Source organism: Hermetia illucens, chromosome 1 (genome assembly GCF_905115235.1).
Source record: "Hermetia illucens chromosome 1, iHerIll2.2.curated.20191125, whole genome shotgun sequence".
Classification (NCBI taxonomy): Eukaryota; Metazoa; Arthropoda; class Insecta; order Diptera; family Stratiomyidae; genus Hermetia; species Hermetia illucens.
In genome coordinates, this window is record NC_051849.1 from 37,884,005 (window position 1) to 37,911,115 (window position 27,111).

Here is a 27,111-nt window from a genome sequence, read left to right on the forward strand (position 1 = left end):
CAACCCCTCCCCATAAAGGAAACGTACCTATACAATAAAATGCTACGCACCCGCTTGGATGATACGGAAAATTTGTGTCCAAGCAAATACACGATTTGCGAAGCAAAAGGATCTCAGTTAAAAACTGGCCCAAAACAAGCAGCATAGTGCTACATCGATAAAGGATGGTCTGCAATTTGTTGCGAAATGGCGAATCTTTTCGCTGAACGAACTAACGAAACCTTGAACCATAGGGGGTTCATTAGTTCGTTCAGCGAAACGATTCGTGGCTAGGTGCCCTGGAGTAATAAACTTTTGAAAAATGATTTTTATTATGCAGTCAGAGGCAAGTAATATGGAGTAGCTACGTAAGACAACAAATATCATCCATGTGAGAAATGGTTGTTGCACTAGACCGCATTTCTTTAATTGACTTAATTTCCGTTTCCTTGGTGGTGCATATGAACAAATGGCAATTGTAGAACAGACGGGTATAATCAATATGCACAGGATCCCTGCTTTTAGGAGAATCCAAGATATACACAGCGCATTTTAACGAATAGGGGCCCAATTCTTACGTCCAAGCATATTCTCTCAATATCTTTATCTTTGCTTCATCATCATCATCAACGGCGCAACAACCGGTATCCGGTCTAGACCTGCCTTAATAAGGAACTCCAGACATCCCGGTTTTACGCCGAGGTCCACCAATTCGATATTCCTAAAAGCTGTCTGGCGTCCTGGCCTACGCCATCGCTCCATCTTAGGTAGGGTCTGCCTCGTCTTTTTTCTCTACCATAGATATTGCCCTTATAAACTTTCTGAGTGGAATCGTCCTCATCCATACGGATTAAGTGACCCGCCCACCGTAACCTATTGAGCCGGATTTTATCCACAACCAGACGGTCATGATATCGCTCATAGTCATTGTGTAGGTTACGGAATCGTCCATCCTCATGTAGGGGGCCAAAAATTCTTCGGAGGATTCTTTTCTCCAACGCGGCCAAGAGTTCGCAATTTTTCTTGCTAAGAACCCAAGTTTTCGAGGAATACATGAGGACTGACAAGATCATAGTCTAGTACAGTAAGAGCTTTGACCCTATGGTGAGATGTTACGAGCGGAACAGATTTTGTAAGCTGAAATAGGCTCTGTTGGCTGACAACAACCGTGTGCGGATTTCATCATCGTAGCTGTTGTCGGTTGTGATTTTCGACCCTAGATAGAAGAAATTGTCATCGGTTTCAAAGTTGTATTCTCCGATCCTTATTCTTCCTGTCTGACCAGTGCGGTTTGATGGTGTTGGTTGGTTCGTCTTCGGTGCTGACGTCAGTCACTTTTTCAGCCAGTTACTTTTTTTCATAAACTTGGGTGTTGAACCCAAAAAGGAGGAGTTTGTGGACCACAAGAGAGGAAGTAAGTTGCTTCCCAAGTGGTCCGGTCCGCCATCAAGTGGATACGAACTCAGGACTCCCAGCATCCTCAACAAAAAAATAACCGTATCTTATGAGACTCTTCCTGTGACCGTCATCCGAATTTGATTTGCAGTATATACAGCGATAGCAGAAGTGATTATTCAACAGGATACAACCTACTGGAAATTCTTATGTTAAACAATACAGTTCGAATCTTGCTGTGAAACATTCTCTCTATGGCCATCCTTCATTTGGGCACATTAGATAAAGATCAATGTGGGCCAACTTTTTAACCCCCCGCAGGCATCTTGCAGATTTTCAATTTTGAAACTTAATCCGAATAATACAGATTTGTTGATGACCGACCCCAATAAAACATCCACTATTACTGTTTGTGGTAGCGACCTGCCGTTGTGAAATTGCTTCACGCATCAGCGCAACTTGGATAAACTTCTCAAATTCAAAATATACTGCAGTGTGGTCCACCCCGTGGTACTTTATGGTTCTGAGTGCTAGTCGGTTATAAAAGACAATAAACGGCGCCTCGCGATTGTGGAAATAAAGATGGTGCGTTGGTCTAGGGGAGAACACGCCGTGATCATATCCGAAATGAGGGCACCTGTGATCAATATGGGGTTGCACCAATCGCGGAAAAATTGCTAGGAAACGTTTTCGATGGTATAGTCATGCAATTTGAACTAACGAAAACTCACTTGCTGAAATTGGTCTGAGCATCAAAAACTAGCCAAACGGCCAACCGAAGCAACGATAGCTGTAAGCTACACGACGATTTGAAAACCTTTCGACTCCACCCAAACCAGACCATAATTCAGCAAAATAGGGCAACCCAGCAAAAGCAACCGACACCGCCTCTGTACGGGACAAATGCTGAAGAAAAAAATCGCAAAATTAAAAATGAAACTAAAAAAACAAAATCAACAAAACTTGGCCAGAAATGTATTCTACCATATTTTCTTATGATAAATAGTGTCCCATATCATCTGTAACAAAGGTTTCAAATTGTAAAAAGTCGAACCTTGGATCATATTATTGATTCTTTCATAAGATTCTTTCTCATACTCAAGGAAATCCTTATCAATGCCCAACTCTTTATATAAAGAGATAACTTTGGCAACTTTGCTCGGATCTAGAAATAAATAAATTTATTTTGAAATATTTTTCTAGTTTATCTCATCAAAATTCAGGATTTACCTTTTTGTCCATAGCAGCTTTGCATTATTTCCTTTTGTTTTTCATTTACTTTATTTAAGGCAGTTATGGCCATCCAAGAAACTTTGTTTTCTTGAATATCCGTTCCTTCCTTGCCGGTCTCAGTGAGTTCACCAAAGCAGTCTAAGTAGTCATTCCTTGCTTGGAAAAAAAGCCCAATTGCAACTAGAACTTTTTTGGCATCCTCGTATATACCCGGATGTTTGTAACTGTTATTGGATAAATTTAAGATGTTTTCACTGAGAACCTTTGACAATTGCTAGATGAACATTTTAAATAGAACACGTCAGAAACCAGTGATTCAGGCATGAAATGTTTCTTTCGTACCTATTTCGAAGCGCGGCTACCTCCATTCTTTACGTTTTACGTTCCTAACAAACGAATTTATTATTTCAGGCTATTAACTTTACTGTAAGACTGACATTTTAAATGTAATACTATAGGGGTCAAGCAGTGCACTGCAGGATAGACTGACACGGAACATAGCTCCCTGAGGCCAACCTATCTCTCTCTGAGGATGAGCTGTGTGGGCGTTGTGTGGCTTTTCAGAGGCGAAGCCTCTCGTCTACCAAGACTGTTAGTGAATGGTGATAACCACACCCTGTACGAGGTGACCCTACTATTAACAAAACGCTACGAATCTAAACTAACCTCCCCCAATCCAAGGTGTTATGCGAACCGTGCCCATTGGATAGTTTGCAGTCGGGGGTAACTGACTGTATTCGAACGGCGCCTCACTGATACCTGGTCGCCTCCGTGAGTAAGTTAAATCTTTCCGTGCTATGGGGGCTATGGCCCGACGGACCTCCTAACCCCCATACTTGTGGGAGTCAAATGAGTAGAAGCAATAAAGTAAAAAAAAAGAAAACCAATAAAGCGGGGCCCCGTGTCGCACACAAACTGGTTAATTATGCGGAAGCACATCTCCAAAATACTGAGAGCCAGGTGTTTACACCCAAGAAGGGAGAAGTTGGGACATCAAACAGTGGATCCAAGGTTAACATTGGTATACTGTGTGAACAACAACCAACAAACGCCCCTGCTCAAAAACCAGGGACCAGAAAAAGCACGTCTGCGATAAATATATCAGATGTCAGCGAGTAAACAGGTCTCAGTGGCGCAGGTGCTAAATGTTGCATGAACGGAATGCTCCCAAAAAATCGAAACCTAAACCCAAGGGGGGAGAAAACCCGGGCAAGTCAGGAGTGAAGGCAGGACTCAGGGAGCCCGCCATTAGCTATATTAGTACGGTCAGCGGCATTCGACTGGTCATACTGCCAAAAATGTTTCCCGAGCAAATACTCACTCGTGAGAAGCAGGAAACCATTGAAGACTTTGTCGTCAGGCAGATGTGTAAGGGATGGACTTCGAAACTTGTGTTCACCGGGATACGCTTTCGACCAGGTCTTATACTGGTGGACTGCGCGACGGAAGACACTACAAAGTGGATTAGAACCATAGTTCCTAAATTACCAGGCTGGGAAGCAGCATAACTGTCAACATGTGCTGGGGATGATAAACCAGGAGCTCACATGGTGACAGTTTTTCTCCCAAAAGCCGCGACATTAGAAACGGAAGATCTTATGGGTCCCCTAATCGCTCAGAATGAGGATCTCCATACCCGACTATGGAAAGTCTTCAGAAGCAAGGGTAAACTCCTCACGATCGGGGTAGATGATCGATCCCTGGAGCAATCAAACGTCTCAGTTGCCATATCAACTATCGATTTGGCGACATACCCGTGCGTGTGCACAGGATGGGCTGAGGAAAGACACCTCGGAGGAGACACCGAGTGACAAGCATACCAAGGTCCCCAAAGAAGTCTCGAAAGCCATAGAAGCGGAAAGGACTGGATCAACCAGGGAAGAAGACCTTCTGCCCAGTGAAGGGCAGAAATTGGACAACCTAGACTTCTAGGGCTCAGGGTGGGCAGTAACGCGCAGGAAAGCGCCATGTCGGTGGAGGAGGACGACACTCCGACAGTGGAGAAGAGCTAACACAATCGCGAAGCCAATGGCCAGCACTAAGATAGCCCAGATAAATCCCCACCATGCGAAAGCTTCATCTGCGGTAATTGCAAGGGCAAGTTCCAAGGAGAACATTGGAAAAGTGCTTCTTAAGCGTAATTTAAAATACATATGTCTCTCAGAGTTCCTAACCGGGGACCTCGAGGGTATCCAAGTCTTATTGGAAGTTGGGAAGAGCACTCGAGAGGCAGTCGTGGCATCGGTATACTTCCCAGTACCTTCTTGAATTTATTCTTAGCAATAAGTTAGAAATATATAAATTAGTAAACACTCCAACATTTATGACCAGCACTAGACAGGAGGTACTAGACATAACTCTAGGAAATATTTTAATGAACGGGATGGTCAGGAATTGGAGGATGTCGGATGAACCCTCTATGTCTGATCGCAGGATAATCAGATTCGACACTGAGGGTAACTCCGAAATAAAAAGAATAATAAGGAATCCCAGGAGAACAGATTGGGAATCCTATGCAAAGCACTTGAGCAACAGCATTGCCCACCTTCAAGGGGGCGGTGACATCAGGAGCAAACTGGAACTAGAAACAGTGGTGGAAAACCTCAACCCAGTCGTCATTGACGCTTATGAAGCCACCTGTCCGGCTAAGATATTCAAGTCATCAAGGGATGTACCATGGTGGAATAGGAACCTGCTCAGAATGAGAACAAAGGTGCGAAAACTCTTCAAACAGGCAAAACAAACCAGGGACTGGCAGAGGTACAAAAATGCTCTGCCTGCGTATAGAAAGGTCTTTCGTTTTTTAGGCACGCGTGCTCTTCTATTAGTTCTAACACGGTAAATATTTAGAAGTTCAGTCTAAAATTTCTGTAGTGTACTCCCAACATATTTTACTTTCAAAATATATATTAAAGAAAAATCGATTTCCGGAAACCGCCGCATAAAAGAACCCCCTTAAATAGGTACAATCGCATTTTCCATCATTACTGCGGAGTCTTTTTGCTGCGGAACAGCTCAATTATCCCCAGAAGCAGAAAGAGAATTTCGTTGGTGCAATACCCTCCGTTATTCATATCCACTCAAGACCGAATACTACATCTACTGTTAATCAAAATGTTATATCAAACTTAACTTACCCACACATTTCCAAAGCAAAGGCAACAGGTAGATAAAAAGCCGAATGGCAGGTTTTATATTGAACTATCCCTTGGAATCGCTCCATCGTTTGATTTATAACGTTCTCTCTTGTGATAAGGGTGTCTAGTGTTTGGCCGAGGGATGTAACAAATAAAGCCTGAGTAAAATAAAATTCGAATATCAGATAGGACCAAAAAAGGACCTATTCAGGAATAAGCCGTACCTCTGAGAACATCTGAAATATACGAGGATAGTAGTTCTTATGACCAATGTATCTGCGGAGAGCTACAAAAGTCCCGTTTTCCAGCATTAACATATCATTGATTGATTGCATTTTCACATCTGATAAGGTATGCCAACAAGGCATATTGCGTCGAATTTCGCTTCCATCAATAATGTCGTCAACCATAAAGAGTGCAGCCTCAAACTACGTAAGTAAGGGTAAATAAATGAACAAATAGCTTATTTATTATTATCTCTATTTTCCAAATAATTAATGTTTTATTGAAAATTACAGTTGTAACCAAAAGGTGACCAGCATTCGGTAATTTACTATGGACCAGTCACCAATTACTAAACCTTTTAAGCAAGTCACAAAAAAACAAAAGACTCAAGCCAGAAACCCCAACAAATCTTTAGAACTTTTAAATAGTAAATCAGTTTTGAAACCAAGCAATGTCTTTTCTAGAACCTCCTCTTCTTCTTCTTTCTTTTTTTTTTCTTCAGCCTTTTTCCCATTCACAAGCGGGGTCGGCTCATCGTGATCGGTTTCGCCATTCGGCTCTATCGAATGCCTGATCTGGGTGCAATCTCGAAGCTCTTAAATCCCCATCCCGCGTATCAAGCCACCATTGTTCCGGACGGCCTCTTGGTCGTCTACCATCGACTTTAATGTTCGGACTAATCTTGGTAAGTGAATTCTCGTTAATGCGAATTGCATGACCATACCATGGAAGGCGCCTTCCTCGGACTTTCTCCACGATTGGTGCATCCCCATAACGATCGCGGATATCCTCATTTCGGATGTGATCAAAACGTGTCACGCCATTAGTCCAACGTAACATCTTCATCTCCATTACAGCAAGACGTCGTTCATTGTCTTTTATAGTCGGCCAACACTCAAAACCATAGAGAGCGACTGGACGGACAATATTGCGGTAAGGTTTAAATTTGAGAGGTTCATTGATACGTCGATCTCAAAGGGCACCAGTTGTGGAACGCCACTTCATTCAGGTTGCGTAATGCGTGAAGCAATTTCATAACGCAGCTCTCCATTGGCTGATAGCGTTGACCCGAGGTATTTAAATCCCTCAGTTCTGGAAAGATCACCGCCGCTGACAGTGATTGTGCCTGTTTCATGAGGATCCGCCGTCAAAAATTCAGTTTTGTTTAAATTCAATCTGAGACCGTGTTGCATGAGGTGAGTGTGTAGGGCGCTGGACGTTGGATATCCCATGTGACGGTATCCATAACAAGAACAAAGAGGAGTGGTGAGAGGGCGCTTTCTTGATGAACACCAACAGAGACACGAAGCGGTTTTGATACACCCGCCATACTTCGAACTTTACTTTTCGAATCGTGGTAGAGCAATTGAAATCAGCGCACGAGTTCTTCTGGCACTAAATGTTGTCGTAAAACATACCAGATGAGTTCGTCTGGCACAAGGTAAAATGTTCCACAGTTTTTGACAAATCCGGCTTGATTCACGGTTAGGTAGACTACGGTTGCGGTTTTATTGTCCAAAAATGGTCTCACAGGTCAAGGTCTACATCCGTAATTGCAAAACGTGCCAGACGTCAAAAGCTCCAAACCAAACGCTCCAGCCTCTAATGGGAAAGTGGTCCTCTCCAATCGGGTGTTTCAACGCTTGTATATCAATCTGATCAGCCCGTACCCCAGATCCCGCGCCGGAAACATTGGAACAATAGTCGTTCTCGATTCTCTCTCGAAGTTTTTATTCATGGAGCCGATTAAACGGTTTACTGCGAACGTGCTGACTTGATACAGAGAAGAGAATCTTTCATATCCCTGAATCGATAATGTCTGATAATGGAGTACAATTCAAATCCGCGGCTTTCAACGAGCATGGAAGTCTATTCTCAAGACAAACTTGCTATTCTGAGAGCAGAAGTCCAGAGAGAGGCGCATCCTCCAAGTAAGAGAGACACAGGAGAGGAATAAAAACTTGCTATCCCGAGCTCGTGATTTTCAGATCAGAGATATCGTATATAAGCGGCTCTTCAACTTAAGCGGTGCAGCGAAGCGGTAGAATGCTAAACTAGATCGGAAGTTCGTGAAAGCGAAGGTCGTCAGTAGATTTGGAGCGGTTCAATATGAATTGGAAGACATGGACGGACGTAATCTGGTCGTCGCTCACGCGAAGGATCTCAAAGTCTAACCCACAGTCTGGATCTTTAGCTGCCTTTCCTCGTACAGAACAAAAATACTCAGCGCTTACCAGCAGTGATTGCTTCACTGGTCTTCAGCTGTCTTTCCTCGAGCGGGTCTCAGAAACCCAACTGCAATTACCTTAAATTTTGCCGCAAATTGTACATTATTAGATTGCATTTGGGCGAATTTATCATGACAGCATTCCCCTCTGTCTGCCGCATTCGTCATCACTACTGCATATGATGCTGGGATCATACCGCTCAAAGGAGAGATACCTAAGCCCGCCATCCACTTAATGGCGGACCGGACCAGTAGAAAAGCAACATACTTTTTCGGTTGTATAACTCTGATCCTTGGGCAAGCACCCAAGTTGCAAAACATATGACTTGCGGTTTCAGACGCTGCCTCACCTCTGCCTTGGGAGCAGCATGACAGAAGTGCTTACAAGTTGGCATTTACTTGGAACTTAGGAATCCTTCGTTTCTCAAACAAAATTTTAGTTTAGCCTCAGTCGGCTTAGGCTTGAATTTTACAAGAGGTCTAGCAGCGTCTGACGAGTCGCCTTTGTCTTAGACGAACCGCAAGTCATACATAACTTAAGTTTTACTTACGAGTTCTGAGACCCATCCGATCTTTCGAGCCAGCTCTATATTTTCTACGGTGAGTTGACTATCATCAGCAAGGATTTTGTATGCAATCACCGTCATTTGGCCTCTGTTGAGTTTACCGCCATTCACGTTATACTGCAATGACTGAAAAATTTAAATATTATTGAAAACAAAAATACTAGGGGAATATTATGTCTCACCCTCTCAAACCAACTGGGAGCAAACGTAGTGTCATATTTTCGGACATCTTCCAAGAGGTCGCTTGCAAATTCTGAAAAAGAAATAAATATTAAAGAAGAGTATGTGCATTATCCAGACTAATGTATTATCCGATTTTAGTTAATAGAATTCCCAATCACTGCCATATGCAGGCGAGTATCTTTCGCAGATTTCCACCCGCTTTAATAAGGAAAAGACAGACAGCGAAGCCACTGGACTATTTTAATAAGGTTTTGTTTTACACAAAATCTTTAAAAAATACAATTGTGCACCGGAAACCGAGAAATTGAACGACCATTATTTTAAACAGCATTAATGAACTCTCCGCTTTGTTTTCAGAAATCTTCTCTTTCTTCAAACTTTGTCCAGTTCCCAAGCGGGGTCGGCTCGTCGTGATCGGTTTTACCATTTCGCTCTATCGAATGCCTGATCTGGGTACAATCTCGAGGCTTTTAGATCCACATCCAGCGTATCAAGCCACCGTTGTTTCTGCCGGCCTTTTGGTCGTTTACCATCGGCTTCGATGTTCAAACCAATTTTGGCAAGTGAATTCTCGTTAACACGAATTACATGACCATACCATCGAAAACGCCTTTCTCGTAGATCCTCCACGATCGATCCAACCACATAACGATCGCGGATATCCTCATTTCGGATGTGATCGAACCGTGTCACGCCACTAATCCAACGCAACATCTTCGTCTCCATTACCGCAAGACGCCGTCCATTGTTTTTATAGTTGGCCAACACTCAGAACCATAGAGAGCGACAGGACGGACGACATTGCGGTAGATTTTAGATTTGAGACGTTTGTTGATACGTCGATCACAAGGAACACCAGTTGTGGAACGCCACTTCATCCAGGGTGCGTTAATGCGTGAAGCTGGATGATGGAAAATAATTTCTATTGAGCAATCAACTTCTAAATACACTTTTGAAAAATAGCTTCCGCATTAGCATTTGAAATTTAATTCAGAATCAAACGCGCTGAAAAACGCGCTCTTGGTGTGTGACATCACGATGAACTCCGTATTTTTTCTCGCTTTGTTAAAACCCAAACTTTGAAAAATTTTAATTAATAAGTGAGTGCTTCGAAAAATATATTTTCAGCCGAAAAACAGGCTATAGTTAACTTAGGTAAAAAATAAATAGTTAAATTATTACTTACGTTTGAACATAGATTTAAATTGGATGGCGTCATTTTTATCGTACTTTCGACTAACTTCTGTCTGGCTTGAGTAATATCTGAAATAAATATAAGTTAATAATGAGAACTATTCCTTTTTTATGCCAGCTACCACTAGAATGAACTTAGGGGGGGTTTGCAGTAAAGGAATCTGTATATAGATTGATCGACGCCTTCGATGACTGAAAACCTTGGTTTTGCTTACGTTTATCTTCAGTCCAACTCTACTTGTCTGTCTTTCCAAATCCAGAGCCATTTGACCAAGTTCCATGGATCGATGAAAAAACAACAGATGTCATCATGTTTAAGGAAAAATATTACGGTCCATTGAAGTCCTTCACATTCTCCGGATAAGACCGCATGAAGAACATTACCGATAATAAGATGAAATAAAATCGGTGGCAAGATGCAACCCTGGCGGACACCGCTTTGGACCTCAAAATCCTCCAAGGTGTTTCCTCGGTGCAGAAAGTGACATTTCGCGCCATTATATGTCACTCTGATAATAGCTATTAGTCTCTTCGGAAAGCCCCTCCTGCTTAGAGCACACCAGATACACTCCCTGCTCACCCCGTCAAAAGTTTTCTCAAAATCGATGAAGAGCAGGTGAAGCGTAGATCTAAACGCACTATTCCAAAATTATCCGCAGATTCTTCATGTCATCAATGCAGGAAGTTTCGAAGCGGAAACCAGCCTGCTCTCAATAGATCAAGCTTTCGAGATGTTCTTTAATGCGTTCCAAGATTGTTTTAACATTTTTCTTCGCGATGGCAGCAAACACGCAGCGACTCCTCCAATAGTCACACTCAGAAAGGTTGTCCTTCTTTGGAATCTTAGCTATCATCCCTTTCTTCCACTCTCCAGGAAAGGTCATGGTTTTCCAAGATTTCTGTACGAGTGCAAACATGCAGTAACTCCAGGTGCAGCGATAACAATCCTGCTAGGAGACCGCCAAGCTTTCATTTAAGCGCACTGAGGACCGAAATGATTTTTCTTCTTCTAAGAAAGAAGAGAAGCACCACCGGCGGCGATACAGTGAAGAACCGTGGTGAAGCGTTCTTTCCACCACTTCAGTTGCTGGTTATCATGGATGAGAAGTCGAGCATTAACATACTCCACAGAACCATCGAAAGATTTGCGACCACATGTAAGTTCTTTCATAATGATTTCAACACTTCTGAAATCATTGCATTCTCCGGCGTTTCCCTAACCAGCGCAATAGCAAATTCTCGGGATTTCGCTTACCATCGGAGTTCGAGCATGTCACACCCACCATCATTTACAGCGGTCAATAGAGAATTCAATCCCTTCCTTTTATCGATCGGCTTCCGCAGTCAACCAGACCTAAGGGTTACTGAATATATCTGCTGTCCGATCAGCAAGATAGCTCTCTACTATCGGGCGACAGCTGAATCATCCAGCCCGTTGATGTTGAACACGGACGATCACAGCATACCAACCCTGCCAAAAGTGGCGAAAGCAACACCTAAACGACCGTAAGTGACTATCAGATGGTGATACCTTTTGCGGCCGATGTCAGCACCTCTCTTGTTATGCACATCCAGTAGACAGAAATCTCCGTTGGTGCATACCACTGTACACTTGTGATGCTCCTTAACCTGGACCGGAATCTTGCAGTCAGCAGTTTGTCAAAAATCAGCTCCCAAGTAAAGAGAGCGCACCTTGTCCAGCTTAAATCGCTGGAATTCTCGCTCGAGTTGGAAAAAAGCGAGCATTCTCGATAGCCAAAGGTTGTAGCCGTAAGGTCAGTCCCCATTCGAGGCGTTGTTGATCTTTTGGTAGCAGAAAATTATCAAAATTTGCAGGTTGCTAACCCATAAAGTTGTTGCCCGGTGAGTTGGGACTTAAGAATACACTCAAAGTCTTCCCTGCTTGTCGTAAGAGGCGATTAAAAGGGATAGAAATATGTGGACTAGCAACCTGCATATTTTGGAACTGACCTTACGCCGAAGACCTTTCATTATCGAAAACAGACTATGATTGGTTTCAGGAATATGCGCACGCTGCTCAACAACGGTAGCGAAAGTCCTCAAAATTATCACTTTCTCCAACTTGAGCGGGAAGTAAGATAGTAGGACTGTGGAGAGTACTCCTCTCCCTCTTGCGGCAATGTGCCTTTGCGCTCTAGAAAGCCAAGTAGTAGCAGACGTGAGTTCGGTGTCGGGTTGCTTCTGACCGCTAGTGTATGGCGCGCTCTTTTGACCTGGGTACCGGTTCCAGACAAACTTCTAACTGTAAGATTTCAGTCCAAGTTAAGAAGCATCAGCGGAGGCTTCCGATGTAGTGGAGAGATATACTTCCTACGAGCAATTATACACGGTCCAGGGGAAGCTTCTTAAAGGCAACATTTGATGGTGATGGGTGATTTGAATGCTATGGTGGAATCTGACCATAACTTGGGGTCTTGGTGACCGTAACAGCATAATATCAAGGGTTTCAACTGATCAACACCATACCGACCGACCACTTCGTGATCAGCAGTAGATTCAAGAGTTGTCTCCTGGATGCGTGTAACAAGAGTGGCACGGACATCGGCCTCGAAAGAGATCACCATCTGATGATCACTTACGTAAACTTGCGTGTTGCGTTCGCAACTTCTTCCAGGATTGAGGAGCTGCGACTCAATAAGTTCAACATTGACCGCTTTTATTATCCAGCTATCGCTCCACAGTGAGAGAGACACCGCATCACGAAAGAGCTTACATGTGCTCGCAAATCTTTCAATGGTCCTGTCAAACACTTTAACAGTCGGCTTCTCATCCATGATGTTGAACAACTGAAGAGGTGGAAAGAACACTTCAACCGTATTACATCCGATGAAGTTCCTCCTCTTGTGAATGAAATGGTTATTCACCCTAGCATGCGGATAGGGACTGTTCCTCCAAGCAGAAGGAAATCAAATCAATGCAGTCAAACGAAGTCAAGCCGCTGGACTTGACAGTCTCCCCGTATTTATCGCTACACCTGCAGTTACTGCATATCTGCTGCTTCCACTAGTACGGAAATCTTGGGACCTTTCCCAAAGAGTGGAAGAAGGGGATGATTGTTAAAATTTCAAAAAAGGGCACATGTTTTGAATGTGACAGTTGGAGGGGTATCTGCATGCTCTCTGTCATCGCAAAGATAATATCTAAAATAATCCTGGAACGCATCAATGAACATCTCGGAAGCTTGATCGGCCGAGAGGCATTTTGGAACAGTGTGCGGAATTTAGATCTTCGCTGCACCTACACTTCATCAATTTCGAGAAACGTTTCGATAACGTGAACAGGGAGTGCATCTGGAGTGCTCTACGTAAAATGGGCATTCCGGAGAAACTAACAGTTACTCGACTGAGAACGGCATATGATGGCGCAAAATGTTACGTGTTGCACCGAGGTAAAATCTGGAGGATTTTGAGGTCCAAAGCGGTGTCCGCCAGGGTTGCATCCTGTCATCAATATTATTTCTTCTTGTTGTCGGTGGTGCTGCCCTGTACAGAGAACGTGGAGGAAATCGATGGACGATGACATCTTTCCTCAAATACCTCAGCTAGACGAAGCTGAAGCGCATTTCAAGTAACCGCGAGCGGTTACGGGGTGAAGGGCAACGATATATTCCACAAATTTGAGCTCAGGCAGTCAAGAATTTTTGTGAAAAAGTCCGAAGGCACCCCTTAAGAAGAGGAATATCAAAACCTAAGCGAAGACTGTGCGGTCACTCTTCATCGGATATGTTCTCAGATTCTCAAAAGTATCTAAACATCGCAAGCAGCAAGCTTTCAAAATACTTGTTTCAGGTGATAATATAGTGGGCCTAACTATATAATAATAATCGTTGGCGCAACAATCCATGTTGGATCAGGGCCTTGAAGTGTGTTAGAGCACTTCATTCAAGACCGTAACGGTACACTAGGAGGCAATGTGGTCCGCATTGCATTGGGCCTAACTGCTGAACATTTATTAGGCATTCCAGGATATTTACAAAAATAGTTCATGCTTCTAGTTACATCTGTATATTAGAGTGAAATAGAATTAAATGAACTAAATGAAAAATAAATAAAATAAACTTTGAATAAATAAGATGAAAATATTTCAAACTTGATCTATGATAATTCTTTAAGGAATTTCGTACCTATATTTTAGGGTTCGTTCTATAAAAGGACGGTTTGCAAATTTTGTCATCAACCTCTTCACTAAATTTAAATTCATGATCACCATGGTTAAGAAAAAGATAGTCACTTACTAAAACTAAACTATAGTTTATCACCGGTTCACTTTTATCATTAAACTAAAAGTGTTGAATATCTTTTAGTGTATATTTATACAAAGCAAGTGAATGAATCATTTGGAAACCGTGCAACCATTTATCACAATTTTTAAACGATTACAAAGGAAAATACTTTTTATCATATTCCAATACGAACAAGTTGATATTCACAGCACTTCTGATAAAATCTATCTAATAAGAGAAAGACCTATAAAATCGTATATAGATTGAGAGGTCGAAAGGTGAGAAAAATCTTAAAACTTTAGAAAGTATTTCTACTTTGAACGAGACCTTGGAAAAGTTATGAACTTAAATATTATTTCTATTATTATATATCAGCAGGGAAATCTTTTTCATAACATTAAAATCTTTTCAATAAACCATAAAAATCTTTTGAAATTATATATTATGATATTATTATTGCCTCACAATTAGCGGCTTATAGAGAAAATATTAATAACACCTGTGCAAACTTTCGAAAATTTCGCAACTTGTTCACTCTGTGCGAAGGCAATGTGCAGTGCAGAACATTTTTTTATCATCGTATATTAAAATAAATACCCCATTTTTGCATAAACTTTTGGAAAAATGCATTGCGTAAATTCTTTGGTAAAAGTAAAAGAAATTACTCTGCGTCATTTTTTCCGAGCAGTGACAACACTCCAGGCGGATAAAAATCAACGATATGATAATAGGCGCAGATACTACTATCATAATTTCTCTAATATTAGGTAACGTACAGCAAATATCCAACTCTTATTGTGATCTCTACCAAATTTCTCAATTTTTTAAAATCAAATTTATGATGCTTAGTGAACAGTTAATTACTATTTTTGCAGAAACTATCAACAAGTAGCTGCGATAAAACCAGCAATCACAGCCAATGATAGGAAAAGCTTCATGGACATGTTCCCTAGTTAGTGAGACCTTCGCTTTTTTATTTTACACTGTCTAATAATCGTTTATCGTACAGCAATTGTGGAAGACCTGAAGGAGATTGCGGCCAAATACAATAAATCCCCTGCCCCGGAATGGTTCGAACGGGTAATATCATACTTTTTATATCACTATAGTAAAATCTATTTTCCTTATGGTCGTGGTTAATGCCGGGTTTTACCTAAACATATGCACTAACTAGGCAGGGCACTAGACTTGGGAGATCTTGCCCATTTTCAAGCATTGTCGAAGCTAAGTCAGCAAAAGAGTTCACTAAACACTGTGTAGCCGAAACATTAGCGATTTTTTGAAACACCAAAGTATTTCGAGTCCTCTCATGTGAAAACAATATTTATTTTTAATTGAATGGTTCTCTTTTATGGACTTACTTAACGTAAAACTATGACATGTCTATGTTCCTTGTTTTAAAGGGTTTTAGGAAATGGTTTCGTCATTCAATTCAAATGGATACCCAACATACATAAGATCGGTTACCCACGAGTCATGTGAACCGGTCTGCTTCGACTTCTTCGATAGATTAAGGGTAAGAGCCAATGTGGTACTGCCTGACCGTTGCCTGCTTCCCCTGGAACTACCGTAAAGCATTACATGGAAAATCGGACTTAGCTCTAAAAATATCTCTGGTGACCCATTGGCCGCACTCTTTTCTCGCCACTGCTACTTTTTCCGGTCTTCATTCAATATTCTGTACTACCTAGGAAACTAGCAGTTCCCCGGTTAGATTTCTAGCCCTTTTCTTCATCCAACATACAACATCGCAGTTGAAACATTCGCACGAACCTACGCAAATATCAGTGGTATCTTCTATTTTCCGCAGATAATCGTTGGATTATAATTAATTTATTTTGAAGACAGTGCTTCATATAAACTTTCGTATTGTCGCGCATTTACAAGTTTCCTTCCAGGTGTACTCTTTCATACCCTACCTACTGTTCTTTGGTGACATGGTCAAATAATTCGCTACCTTATATTGCGGAATGATTTTTGTCTGGTCACTGATGAGTTTAACGGCGTACGAATCATTCCATTATATGACGGTCTCTCTCCGAAAGTGAATCCGACACACTATTCTGGTCCACCCAAGATAGGTAGGTAGGTTTCAGTGGCCGCTCCGAAGAGTCCAATTAGCGCTGTGGTGCGCCGTTTTGATGCCACAAACTCCTGGGACCCTGACTGCTGTTATGAGAGCAGGGGGCAGAGTCCAGCAGGCTGGGATCTTCTGAACCAGCGCAAAGCATTCACGAAGGAAAGCAGCTAGGAATCTCTCTGAGGTCCCCAAAGAATGGTTTAACCAGTGTCCGTAGCCGGACCTAGCTAGAGTATGTGGCAGAGAAAGTGCATGGGGATTTCCCTTCCTCCGCAGCTTCGGCAATACAAATTGTAGGGTATGCCGAACCTGGCGGTATGGTCCCTGATTGGCCAGTGCCCCGTGCAGACCGCCATAATGTTGAATGCATTTGCACCCATCTGGCACAGGAGTCTCCTGATCGGGCTATGTTATAAGCGGACCAAATCCTCCTTGACTTTGCAGAGCTCGTAAGCCTTAGCCATCTAAGGCCCGCGGCTGCTAAATAGTGCGAGTAGACTTCGCCCTTGACAGCCGCCAGCGAAACACCGACTGTACCAGCCGAAGGGCTGCAAGAGCAGAACCCCGCCTAGCGAATCTGCGAGCGCGCTCATTCCCCTCTATGTTCCTACAACCGGGAACCCAGAGTAGGGTGACCTTGAGCGTGCCGCGCGGACGGTTCAGTGCGTCTCGGCACTGCCCCCTCAGCTTGGAGGATGTCATCGCTGAATACAAGGTTTTGATGACCTCTTGGCTGTCGGTCAAAATGCCTATTTTACGCTTAGGGCTCGGATCATACTCCAGCCATCGACAGGCTTCCAATATCGCCAGGACTCCCGTTTAGAATACACCTTGCAATACGCCGCCGGTCTTCCATTCTGCCCTATTTGGAAAGTCTACAGCAAAGTTTCTCGTGAAATTCAGCTTAAGTGTGGCATAGTCCTTGGGGAGTGCCCAGATTTCCCGAGGTACTTCATCTAGGATCTTACTGTGGTCGTAGGACTTCACTGTCCAGCATCCGCACTTACGTAGCTGCACACGCGGTTCTGCGAATTCTATAAAGTTTCATCCTATTATATTTTTTGCTCAAAGCAGGTCTTGGTGGTGAATAGCATCAGTTCCGTTTTGGTTGAGTTTATGCAGAGTCCGGTTGGCCCAAAGGTACACCTTTTGCAACGCTCTGTCTATGATGTCGCACATAATGGACGAAAACATCCGTGACATTAACACCAAGTAAAATTTCGTCCATTACTATTAGCCAGAGCACCGGAAAGATAACACCACCCTGGGGCATGCCTCTGTTCACAGCTCTGATCAAGTGGTTGCCTCGCAGATCCGACTGGATTATATCCATGATAAGTAGTACTTACTACTATAATCCAATGCGTAAGATACCCCTCAAGGCGTCCTTGATGGCGTTGGTACTAACATTGTTCAAAGCTCCCTCTATATCCAAGAAGAGCATCCAGCTAGGGCATACTGATTGTACTGCACTGACCGCTCAACCGTGCCAATTACCTCGTGGAGAGTGGTTTCTGTGTATTTTCCGTTGAGGCAGGCTTGCTGAGACTAAGAGAAAGGCGTTCTCTCCATAATCGTCCTTAAGTGGATGTCTAGGACGCGCTCTAGGGTTTTCAACACGAAAGAGGTGGGGCTGATTGGTCGAAAATCCTTCTCGGACTCATGGTGCGCCTGCTCGCTTTCGATATGAAAACCACTCGTGCGCGTCTCCAGGACTGTGGTACGTATCCTAAAGAAATGCTACTCCGGTAAATTTCAACAAACCACGGCACAACCCTTTCCTGTTGCCTCTGTAACATGACTGGCCGATGTTATCCTCAGTAATTACTGATTTGATAGTCTTGCACGGCTAGGATGGCCGCAAACCCTCCAAGCAAGGCTCTGACTCACAGTCCTCCTCGCTGGCGGGAAAGTGCGTCTGAACCAGCAGCTCCAAGGTTTCACCAGAAGATTCCTTCCAGGAGCCTTCCGACTTTTTAAGAAAGGATGCGCTTTTATGTTCCTTGGACAGCATTTTGCTGAGTCTTGCGAATTTGCTGGTGCTTTCGATGTTCCTACAATAGTCCAATAGTCATTCCACCACGGTGGCAGTATCTTCTTGCTATGCTTAATAAGCGGTATCGAATGCCTTTCCAGAGCCCCGACTTTTGACTCCAGTCCGACTGTCGCGCCAATATTACCAATTTGCGTATCAGAAAGTTTGTTCTTAATTACTTGACCAAACTTTCTCCAGTCGATCCTCCAGGGGTCCCTGCAAGATTTGGAGATCTCTAGACTGAAAAGTATCTAACTGTGATCTGAGAAGGATCTCTGGTCAAACACTCTCCAGTCCTCCATCCTAAGAGTCCCATTGTCGGTTATTAGGGTGCTATCAAGGACCTGCTCCCAACCGTCAGAGTTCTCCGAGCTGGGAAAATGGAAGGTTGGTGTACTGGCCGATAGGTTTGAAGTAATATTAAAATCAAAGAATAACTCACCAATCTCGTTGATTTCCAAGCTACCCAAAAGCGTATGCCTTGCATTGGCATCGCAACATATCAACAGGTTGGCCTTCTTTGTTGCTATGGTGTTCGTCAAATGTTTTTGCTAAGAACACAGGTGTCCGAGGAATATATGAGGACTGGCAAAATCATTGTCTTGTATAATACTTTGACCCTATGGTGAGACGTTAAATTGGCTAAAATTGGCTCTGCTGGGAGCCAACAACCGTGCGCGCATTTCATCTTCATAGCTATTATCGGTTGTAATTTTCGGTTGTAGTCTCCTATCTTTACTGTTTTCGTTTGACCAATGCGATTCGATGTTGTTCATTCTTCGATTTTTGGTGCTGACATTGCCACCATGTCTTGCTTTCATTAATGTGCAGTCAGAAATCTTGCGACGATTGCCGCCTGCTCGATTTAGATGAAGGTCGGCTCGAATTGTTCTCCCCATAATATCAATATCGTCAGATTAGGCCAGTAGCCCGAGGCTCCTTTTGTGGCTTCGTAACATATTGTTTTCCGTGTAGGGTCATCAGCTCTAGCCAACCCCCAACCTGGAGGACCAGTTGGTGCAATTTGTTCCGTTTTTAAGCGCCTTCATCCTATTCCGCCTGCAACTCTTCGTTAAGAAAGAGCCCCCAGTGATCACCACGTGAATCTGGAGATAGGGTTTGGCAGTAGAGATATTGATGTTGGTTCAGTAGGCGTTTCCCAGGTTTTATGCTCCATCATGAGTAGCAATCCACGTTTCGCCCAGAGACTATACTATCATACCTTTTAACCACCCCTTTGACTCCCAGTCTTATTATCAGAACGAAAAATGAAGGCACAAAATGCCTCGTATAACAAGTTTCAACGGAATTCGAAGCTGAAAGCGGAGTTCGCCAGGCTTGCATTTTGTCACCGATATTATTTCTACTTGTTGTCGTTCTATTTGTCGTGTGGAGGAATTTAATGGGCCATATCATCTTTCCTCAAACATTTCGACTACGCTGACAACATCTGCTTTCTCTTTCACCGAGTCATGAACTTTGGTCCAAACAAAACGAAGGTTCTCAATCTGAAGGTATATCCCACTGTTCCTACCCGCATTAACGGGGAGAAAATTTGTCCATTTTCATATCATTGCTTCCGCTCAATGTGGCACGGAACTTTATGTTACTCAACACATTAATAGCGCTCGATCCGTTCTCGCTGTTCTGCCTAAAACCCCAGCATCCAAACATGGACATTAATTTCAAGCTAATATTGTTCGTGCCAATGTTCTCCTTTCTCTGTTCTATTATATGAGAGCAACCCCTGGATAGTAACCGCCATTTTTACTCAAAGGCTCCAAGCCCTAGTTAACACCTGTCTCCGCCATGCCGTGGGTGTTTTCTGGTAATCTCGAACGAAAGGTTACGCTGGCGTATGGAAACACATGGCGCAGAACAGTAGAAGTGGAGTGTAGGCTGCTCGAGAAAACCCTGAAGGGAGCTGTAGCAAAGGTGGCACGTGGGTGTGGCTACATAAATAATTAATAAGCATTATTTTTAAATATTATAATTAGATGCATGTGTCTATCTATCTATCTAAGATATGCAGTTTTTTATCTAGTTTGAAACTCATTTCAGTCTATCAGATACAATGTATCCCATGGCAAGAACAACAGAGGATTGCTAACAATTTTAGCATTTAAGGAGCTCGCAACTGAATCTCAACTAACTCCGGAAAATATGAGGAGAGCGCAATGTCTTGGATGGTGTACAGAATTGGTAAAAGATTTAAACTTCGCCTCAAAATAAATCTTTTTCATTTGTGAATATATACAGTCATATACTTAATAAATTATGGAATTGATTCTTTTAATTCGAATTACTATATACTATTCAAAGCTAGTTGGTTCTCTATTGGCCCTTGATGACATGGTGGACAGCAGCGAGACGCGCCGGAAGCAGCCTTGTTGGTATAAACTGGAGGATGTTGGATTACAAGCAATCAACGATTGCCTCATGATCGAAAATGCGGTTTATTTTCTAGTGGATAAATATTTTAGCGACACTGACTATCATATGAAACTTCTGGAGTTATACAGAGAAGTAAGTTATATTTTAGGACTTTCGAAACATTGAAGAACTTTGGCAACTCATCAAGTAATACCCAAAATCTCGGAAACTACCTTCCATTCTTGTTTAAACCAAGTGGAAAAAATAGAGAGCATTTCTGGTCTTGGATAAATATTTCAGAAATACAGTATCTCTACTACTGCCTTCATCAATGTGCTCTCTACAAAATCTTCTTCTGAGATTCTAACGAAGGGAAGTAGTTGATTCCCGCAATAACGTATTTCTGAAATATCTAACAAAGATTTTATCCAAGGATTCATATTCATTTGTTGAACCCTAGCTAATAAGCCGGTAAGTGAACTTATTTCAAAAGCCGAAATTTAAAATTCCGTGGTTAACCATTGTTAATGCCACGTTGACAATCGCCGCTGATTAAAATATCATTCTCACCATTTGCTTCTTACTTCAATTAAGGCAACTTTCGCGACTTCCATTGGTCAAGTACTGGACTACCAAGCCTCACGAGAGAACGTTACCACCTTTACCATGGACAAATATAAGGCCATATGCAGGACTAAGTCCTCGTATGGAACCTTCTCGCTTCCTGTCTTCATGGCCATGTTTATGTGCGGGTGAGTCCAAAATCGTTGAATCTAAAAAAGAATTATAAATATCTCGGATCTTTCATAGGATTACAGACCCCCAAGCCTACAAAGAAACCGATGATATCCTTTTCGAAATTTGTTATTATTTTCAAACTCAAAATGACTTCGAAGATTGTTATGGAGACCCAAAAGCAACAGGACGAGTTGGAACTGATATTGAGGATAACAGATGCACGTGGATGTCAGTGATAGCGGTCGAAAAAGCTAACGAGGAGCAGAAGAGAATTTTACAGGAGTCATACGGGCAAAGGGGTGAGATTATTCAAGAACTCTTCTTATTATTGAAAGACCAAGTGATTGTAACGATTTTGTTTGTTTAGATCCCGAAAAAGCGGCTAAAGTCCGACAGGTTTACAACGAATTGGGCATGGTTAACTTATTTGCCACTTATGAAGAGGACAGTTACAACTATATCAAAAATATGATTAATATTAAGTCAAGATCTCTCAAACCTGATATGTTCCTAAGAATTTGGGAGCAATTCTACCGTAAAATTGCTGTAAAACAATAAATTATAGTAGACACATAATATAGTAAACGTTCTTCATTTTGGTGATTTCAGCATCAAAAATTGTAACTCTTCTCCCTATTTTCACAACATGTAGGATATATCTCTGAACCGTTCTGAAAAAGCAAACTTCTTTAAGGGCACATAAAGGATAAAGGAGAAGTAGATCTACGTATATATAAATACTGAAATATCGTGCCAGAAGAAAATGCTCTGCCTTTACACTTTTAGCCTCCCTTTTAGCCTGTAGTAGTTTTGTACTACACTAAAGGTGTGCAAACGTAATTATGGAAGCTAACGTGTTAACTGTCCAAATGGTAAGAAGTCACAGACTTCAAATTCACACGCAATCATGAGCAATCAGATCGCCGACGAGGCGTGGATTTTGGAGGCCTCACCAAATTCATGTGTCTCTACGGAAAAATCTGTAGAAGACATACTTTTCGACTCAATGGGAAGCGGCCAGAAAGGAAAGTACGGCAACTCTCAACTTGGGAGAAACTGAAAATTCGACTACAGTCAGCCCGTCCCTGGTACTACAGCCCAAGTTCACCCATAAACGGAAGAGCAAGGCTCGGTAGAAGAAAACATCCGCCACTGGGAGACTACACCCTGAATACTGCCTGTCAGAACTTTCTTCTTCATCCTTACCAGGAAAAGCGGATGGAAGGAAAGCTGGTGACGTGAACGGTACCGGTTTGACCGGTATGTGGAAATGGAGTCAAGCGGACCGGACACCGTGAACCTGGGGAGACTCGGTTTGGAGACTCCCCCCCAAACCGGTGGCAAAAGAAGGTGAAGCACCTCGGGAAACACTTTATTGTACTCCACGTCATGGTCTACATTCTCCAAAGAAGGCAAAATGTCAGAGGGACAATTTACCATACTCCGAGAATGCCTGTTGGAAAAATGCTGGAACATGGAGGGAAGCCAAGATTTAACAATCAAGGTTGTCGCGTGGGCTCCTCCATTTGCACCCATAAGGCTGGATTAAAATGACTCCAGCACCATTCCGGGTCTCGAAGGAAGGCAGGGGACATCATCCACATGGTGGGTGAACAGAATACGGACGCGGACTTCTGTCACTGGAAGGTAAAATTCACTAATGCCAAGAAGGACAAACCTACAAAGGAGAAGAGTTTCAACTTGTTATTCGAACTGGACCAAAAGAGACTGAATGTGCTCAGGGACAATCCTCAAATGGTGCTCAACTTTTTCCTCGGTACCATATATTGAAATTCACTCGTATCAGGAAACTGTAAAGCATCATATCCATTTCGAGAGCGAAGAACTATGATGGTCTTCGACTCACACAAGATAGAGGAAATTGCAGCATCTTCCGTGTGCTTTCCCACAATGGAGCTGACCATGGTGGTTAATGCATACAGTGGACCGAGAAGAAGTGAAGTAATTGACCTAACAATCTGTACTTCAAAGATATGATATTAGAGTTGATTACAGACTGGCGGGTGCTAGACGAAGTCTCACTGTCAGATCACCGATACCTACAATTCAATCTGACTATTGCGGGCGAACTGTCTCTAATACAAAGACGAAATCCTAGGAAAACAGATTGGACAAAATTCAGTGAACTTCTTGGCAATAAGGTGCAGTTCCTCATTGAAAACTCTGAATTGCACACTTTTATAGCGCTATGAACAGGCTTGTCCTATTTGCCGACGCCGAATCGGTAGTACGACTCTATGATGGAATCGGGAACCTCAAAATCTCAGGAAGTCAGCCAAGCATGTTTATAATAGCAGTAAGAATAAAGACTGGTTAAACATCCAGAACTCACAAGGTGAATATAAAAGACTAATTAAGTATTCGAAACGAGACTTCTGCAGAGCGTATTATGAGAAACTGGAAGGCGAAAGAGGGACTGTCTAGAAACTCCTTAAAAGAAGTGAGCCGAACAAGTTGGACTCTCTTAAAAACTTGATACTTTCATGAATTTCATACCTGATCACCTTGAAAATCGTTCAGGAATACAGAAACCATTTGAACTCTACCTCCAGATTCAATACGGTGAGACTGCTTATTATACAAAATGATACGAATTCCTCCTGTAATGAAGAAGTGGAATCCGCGCAGCATCTTCTGCGTAAATGCCCCGCCTACGGATGCATCAGATATAAGACCTTTGGTGCTGATGTGCTCCAGTGGCAAGGGTAGCATCAAATCCACTAACGGAAATTCTGCGTTTCACTGACGGGGAATCGGCTACAATGAGCAACCACGGTCTGAGTGTTCAAAGGCTGTAGCATCTCCCCCACCACAAACGCGCACACACATACACTTTTATCGGAAATGAATAGACACAAAACCAGGTTTTAGTATATTTCAACATATAAACAGGCTGACGAGTAAGCACAAGTCTAGAAACTTCGTTCTTACTAATTCTTACTAAGAACAAGGAACCAGTCTGCAATGATGATTGAAAGGCGCAAGTCTCCGCGGAATCATTTGAGACTCAGTATTTACACAAAAAGTGCCGGTCAAAAAGCCTCATGTACATTGCCTTGAATATAGCCGACATTTGGAGCAGTTCCACCAGTCAGCGCAACTGAAGTCGAGGAGGCAATAAAACAAATGAAATCGGGGAAAGCAACAGCACCTGACGACATCGCATCTGAGCTCTGGAAAGCGCAGAGCTGGGACCCAACACTGTGGCTCAGTGAATTCTTTAACCGGGTTATTCAGGAAGGAAGAACACCATCTGACTGGCAAGAAAGTACCACTGTTCCAATATGGAAAAAGAAAGGTAGCCCAGCAGAATGTTCAAATTACCGTTCGATCCGATTACTTTCCCATACCATGAAGATTTTTGAACGCATTCTTGACAACCGTATTCGCGAAATCGTTGAAATAACCGTGAATCAAGCCGGATTTGTCAAGAACTGCGGAACTACTGACGCAATACACGCTGCGCGGTTACTCATGGAAAAACACCGTGAGAAGCATCGCCCTCTTTACATTGCCTTTCTGGATCTAGAGAAAGCGTTTGACCGTGTACCACACGAACTCATCTGGTATGCTTTACGACAACACTTCGTGCCAGAAGAACTCGTGCGCTGGGTTCAATTGCTCTACCACGATCCGAAAAGTAAAGTTCGAAGTATGGCGGGTGTATCAAAACCGCTTCGTGTCTCTGTTGGTGTTCATCAAGGAAGTGCCCTCTCACCACTCCTCTTTGTCCTTGTTATGGACAACGTCACACGGGATATCCAACGTCCAGCGCCCTACACACTGCTTTATGCAGATGATATTTTCCTAGCATCTGATAGCAAAAATGATCTCGAGCAACTTGTTCAAAAATGAAATGATCGCCTCATGCAACACGGTATCAGATTGAATTTAAACAAAACTGAATTTTTGAGGACCGATCCCCATGAAACAGGCACAATTACTGTCAGCGGCAGTGATCTGCCCAGAACTGAGCTATTTAAATACCTCGGGTCAACGCTATCAGCCAATGGAGAGCTGCGTTATGAAATTGCTTCACGCATTAACGCAAACTGGATGAAGTGGCGTTCCACAACTGGTGTCCTTTGTGATCGACGTATCAACGAACGTCTCAAATCTAAAATTTACCGCAATGTCGTCCGTCCAGTCGCTCTCTATGGTTCTGAGTGTTGGCCGACCATAAAAGACAATGAACGGCGTCTTGCGGTAATGGAGACGAAGATGCTACGTTGGACTAGTGGCGTCACACGTTTAGATCACATCCGAAATGACGATATCCGCGATCGTTATGGGGTTGCACCGATCGTGGAAAAGTTGCGAGAGAGGCGTCTTCGATGGTATGGTCACGCAATTCGTGCAAACGAGAATTCACTTGCAAAGATTGGTTTGAACATCGAAGTCGATGGTAAACGACCAAAAGGCAGACCTAAGCAACGGTGGCTTGATACGCTGGATGGGGATGTGAAAGCCTCGAGATTGCACCCAGATCAGGCATTCGATAGAGCCAAATGGCGAAGCCGATCACGACGAGCCGACCCCGCTTGTGAACGGGACAAAGACTGAAGAAAAAGAAAAAGAAGAAGAAGATAGTGTGCTATTCTTTGTGCTCCACGTATCCTCGCTCTGAAATATGGCCTCAATTATGGTCTCCGGAGATACATGAGATCATTTTGTTGACAGGTAATGGCGATAACACTCCCATCTTCTACAAAATAAAAGGGTGAGGCAAGCACCATCCATCGCATCCTTGCAGCAAATCCGCAACCGTGATTTCCCGATTGTGTACAGGTAAGACTGAAAATACCCGAGTTGCCTAAACACCTGGGGTAAGTAGCTCTCTCTTCACAAGCTACAGTCATTTTTTGCCCATCGTTTCTGAGGTATGTATATAGACTTCCACTTTGCGGCATAGGAAGCGATCGAAATAGCTCCTGCGGTATTTAAATGGTCTCTCGATGTACGCAAAAGATACCTTGGAATAGAAATAGCTTAAGAGCCTAAACATGTCACACCTCCTCTTGAAAGTGAAAATGTTTCTTACATCTAGTGTCACAAGGAGTACCACTTGTTAACAGTGGCGACTGTGTCCCTCAGCCAGTCTCACCGCGTGGACCATTTCATCGGTCGCATTAATTGTGGATCGTCTCGCTCTAAGACCATATTATTGTGGGAAGAAGTCTACCGCCACAAGTATTGCAACAGTCAGTCTTGCCTTGATAAGCTTTTCGCTGTGTCTAACCAACTTGAACACGAAACTCCATGGATCCCTATTACTGCCACTGAGTAACTCCCACCAGTCACTAGCGTGCTTTTTGGTGGTATTCCCCCTTTTCATTCCTTGGTGGAGTATAGGGCACTTACACAGTCTTAGATGCCAACAGGACTGAGAGTACGGTCCCGAGTTGTACAGCGCAATTCTACGCTTGAGCCAACAAGGAGCTGCGCTCGCGATATGAACACAACCATCATGAAACCGCCACAA

General features: G+C 43.0%; 2 protein-coding genes across 2 annotated transcripts; one reads left to right on the top strand and one right to left on the bottom strand.

Moving 5' to 3' along the window:
- Positions 1 to 2,322: 2,322 nt before the first annotated feature.
- On the bottom strand, positions 2,323 to 14,537 carry LOC119661587 (farnesyl pyrophosphate synthase 2-like). Its single transcript, XM_038070989.1, has 8 exons — positions 14,284 to 14,537; positions 10,132 to 10,208; positions 8,945 to 9,015; positions 8,748 to 8,888; positions 5,969 to 6,172; positions 5,745 to 5,902; positions 2,605 to 2,831; positions 2,323 to 2,539 (listed from the first exon to the last, which is right to left on the bottom strand). The coding sequence occupies exons 1-8, from the start codon at positions 14,367 to 14,369 to the stop codon at positions 2,355 to 2,357; spliced, it is 1,149 nt and encodes a 382-aa protein (XP_037926917.1). The 5' UTR covers positions 14,370 to 14,537; the 3' UTR covers positions 2,323 to 2,354.
- A 393-nt stretch (positions 14,538 to 14,930) lies between these two features.
- On the top strand, positions 14,931 to 22,184 carry LOC119646174 (farnesyl pyrophosphate synthase-like). The gene is made up of 8 exons (XM_038046554.1): positions 14,931 to 15,149; positions 15,258 to 15,334; positions 15,392 to 15,462; positions 20,559 to 20,699; positions 20,820 to 21,023; positions 21,465 to 21,622; positions 21,681 to 21,907; positions 21,976 to 22,184. The coding sequence occupies exons 1-8, from the start codon at positions 15,007 to 15,009 to the stop codon at positions 22,164 to 22,166; spliced, it is 1,212 nt and encodes a 403-aa protein (XP_037902482.1). The 5' UTR covers positions 14,931 to 15,006; the 3' UTR covers positions 22,167 to 22,184.
- Positions 22,185 to 27,111: the final 4,927 nt, after the last annotated feature.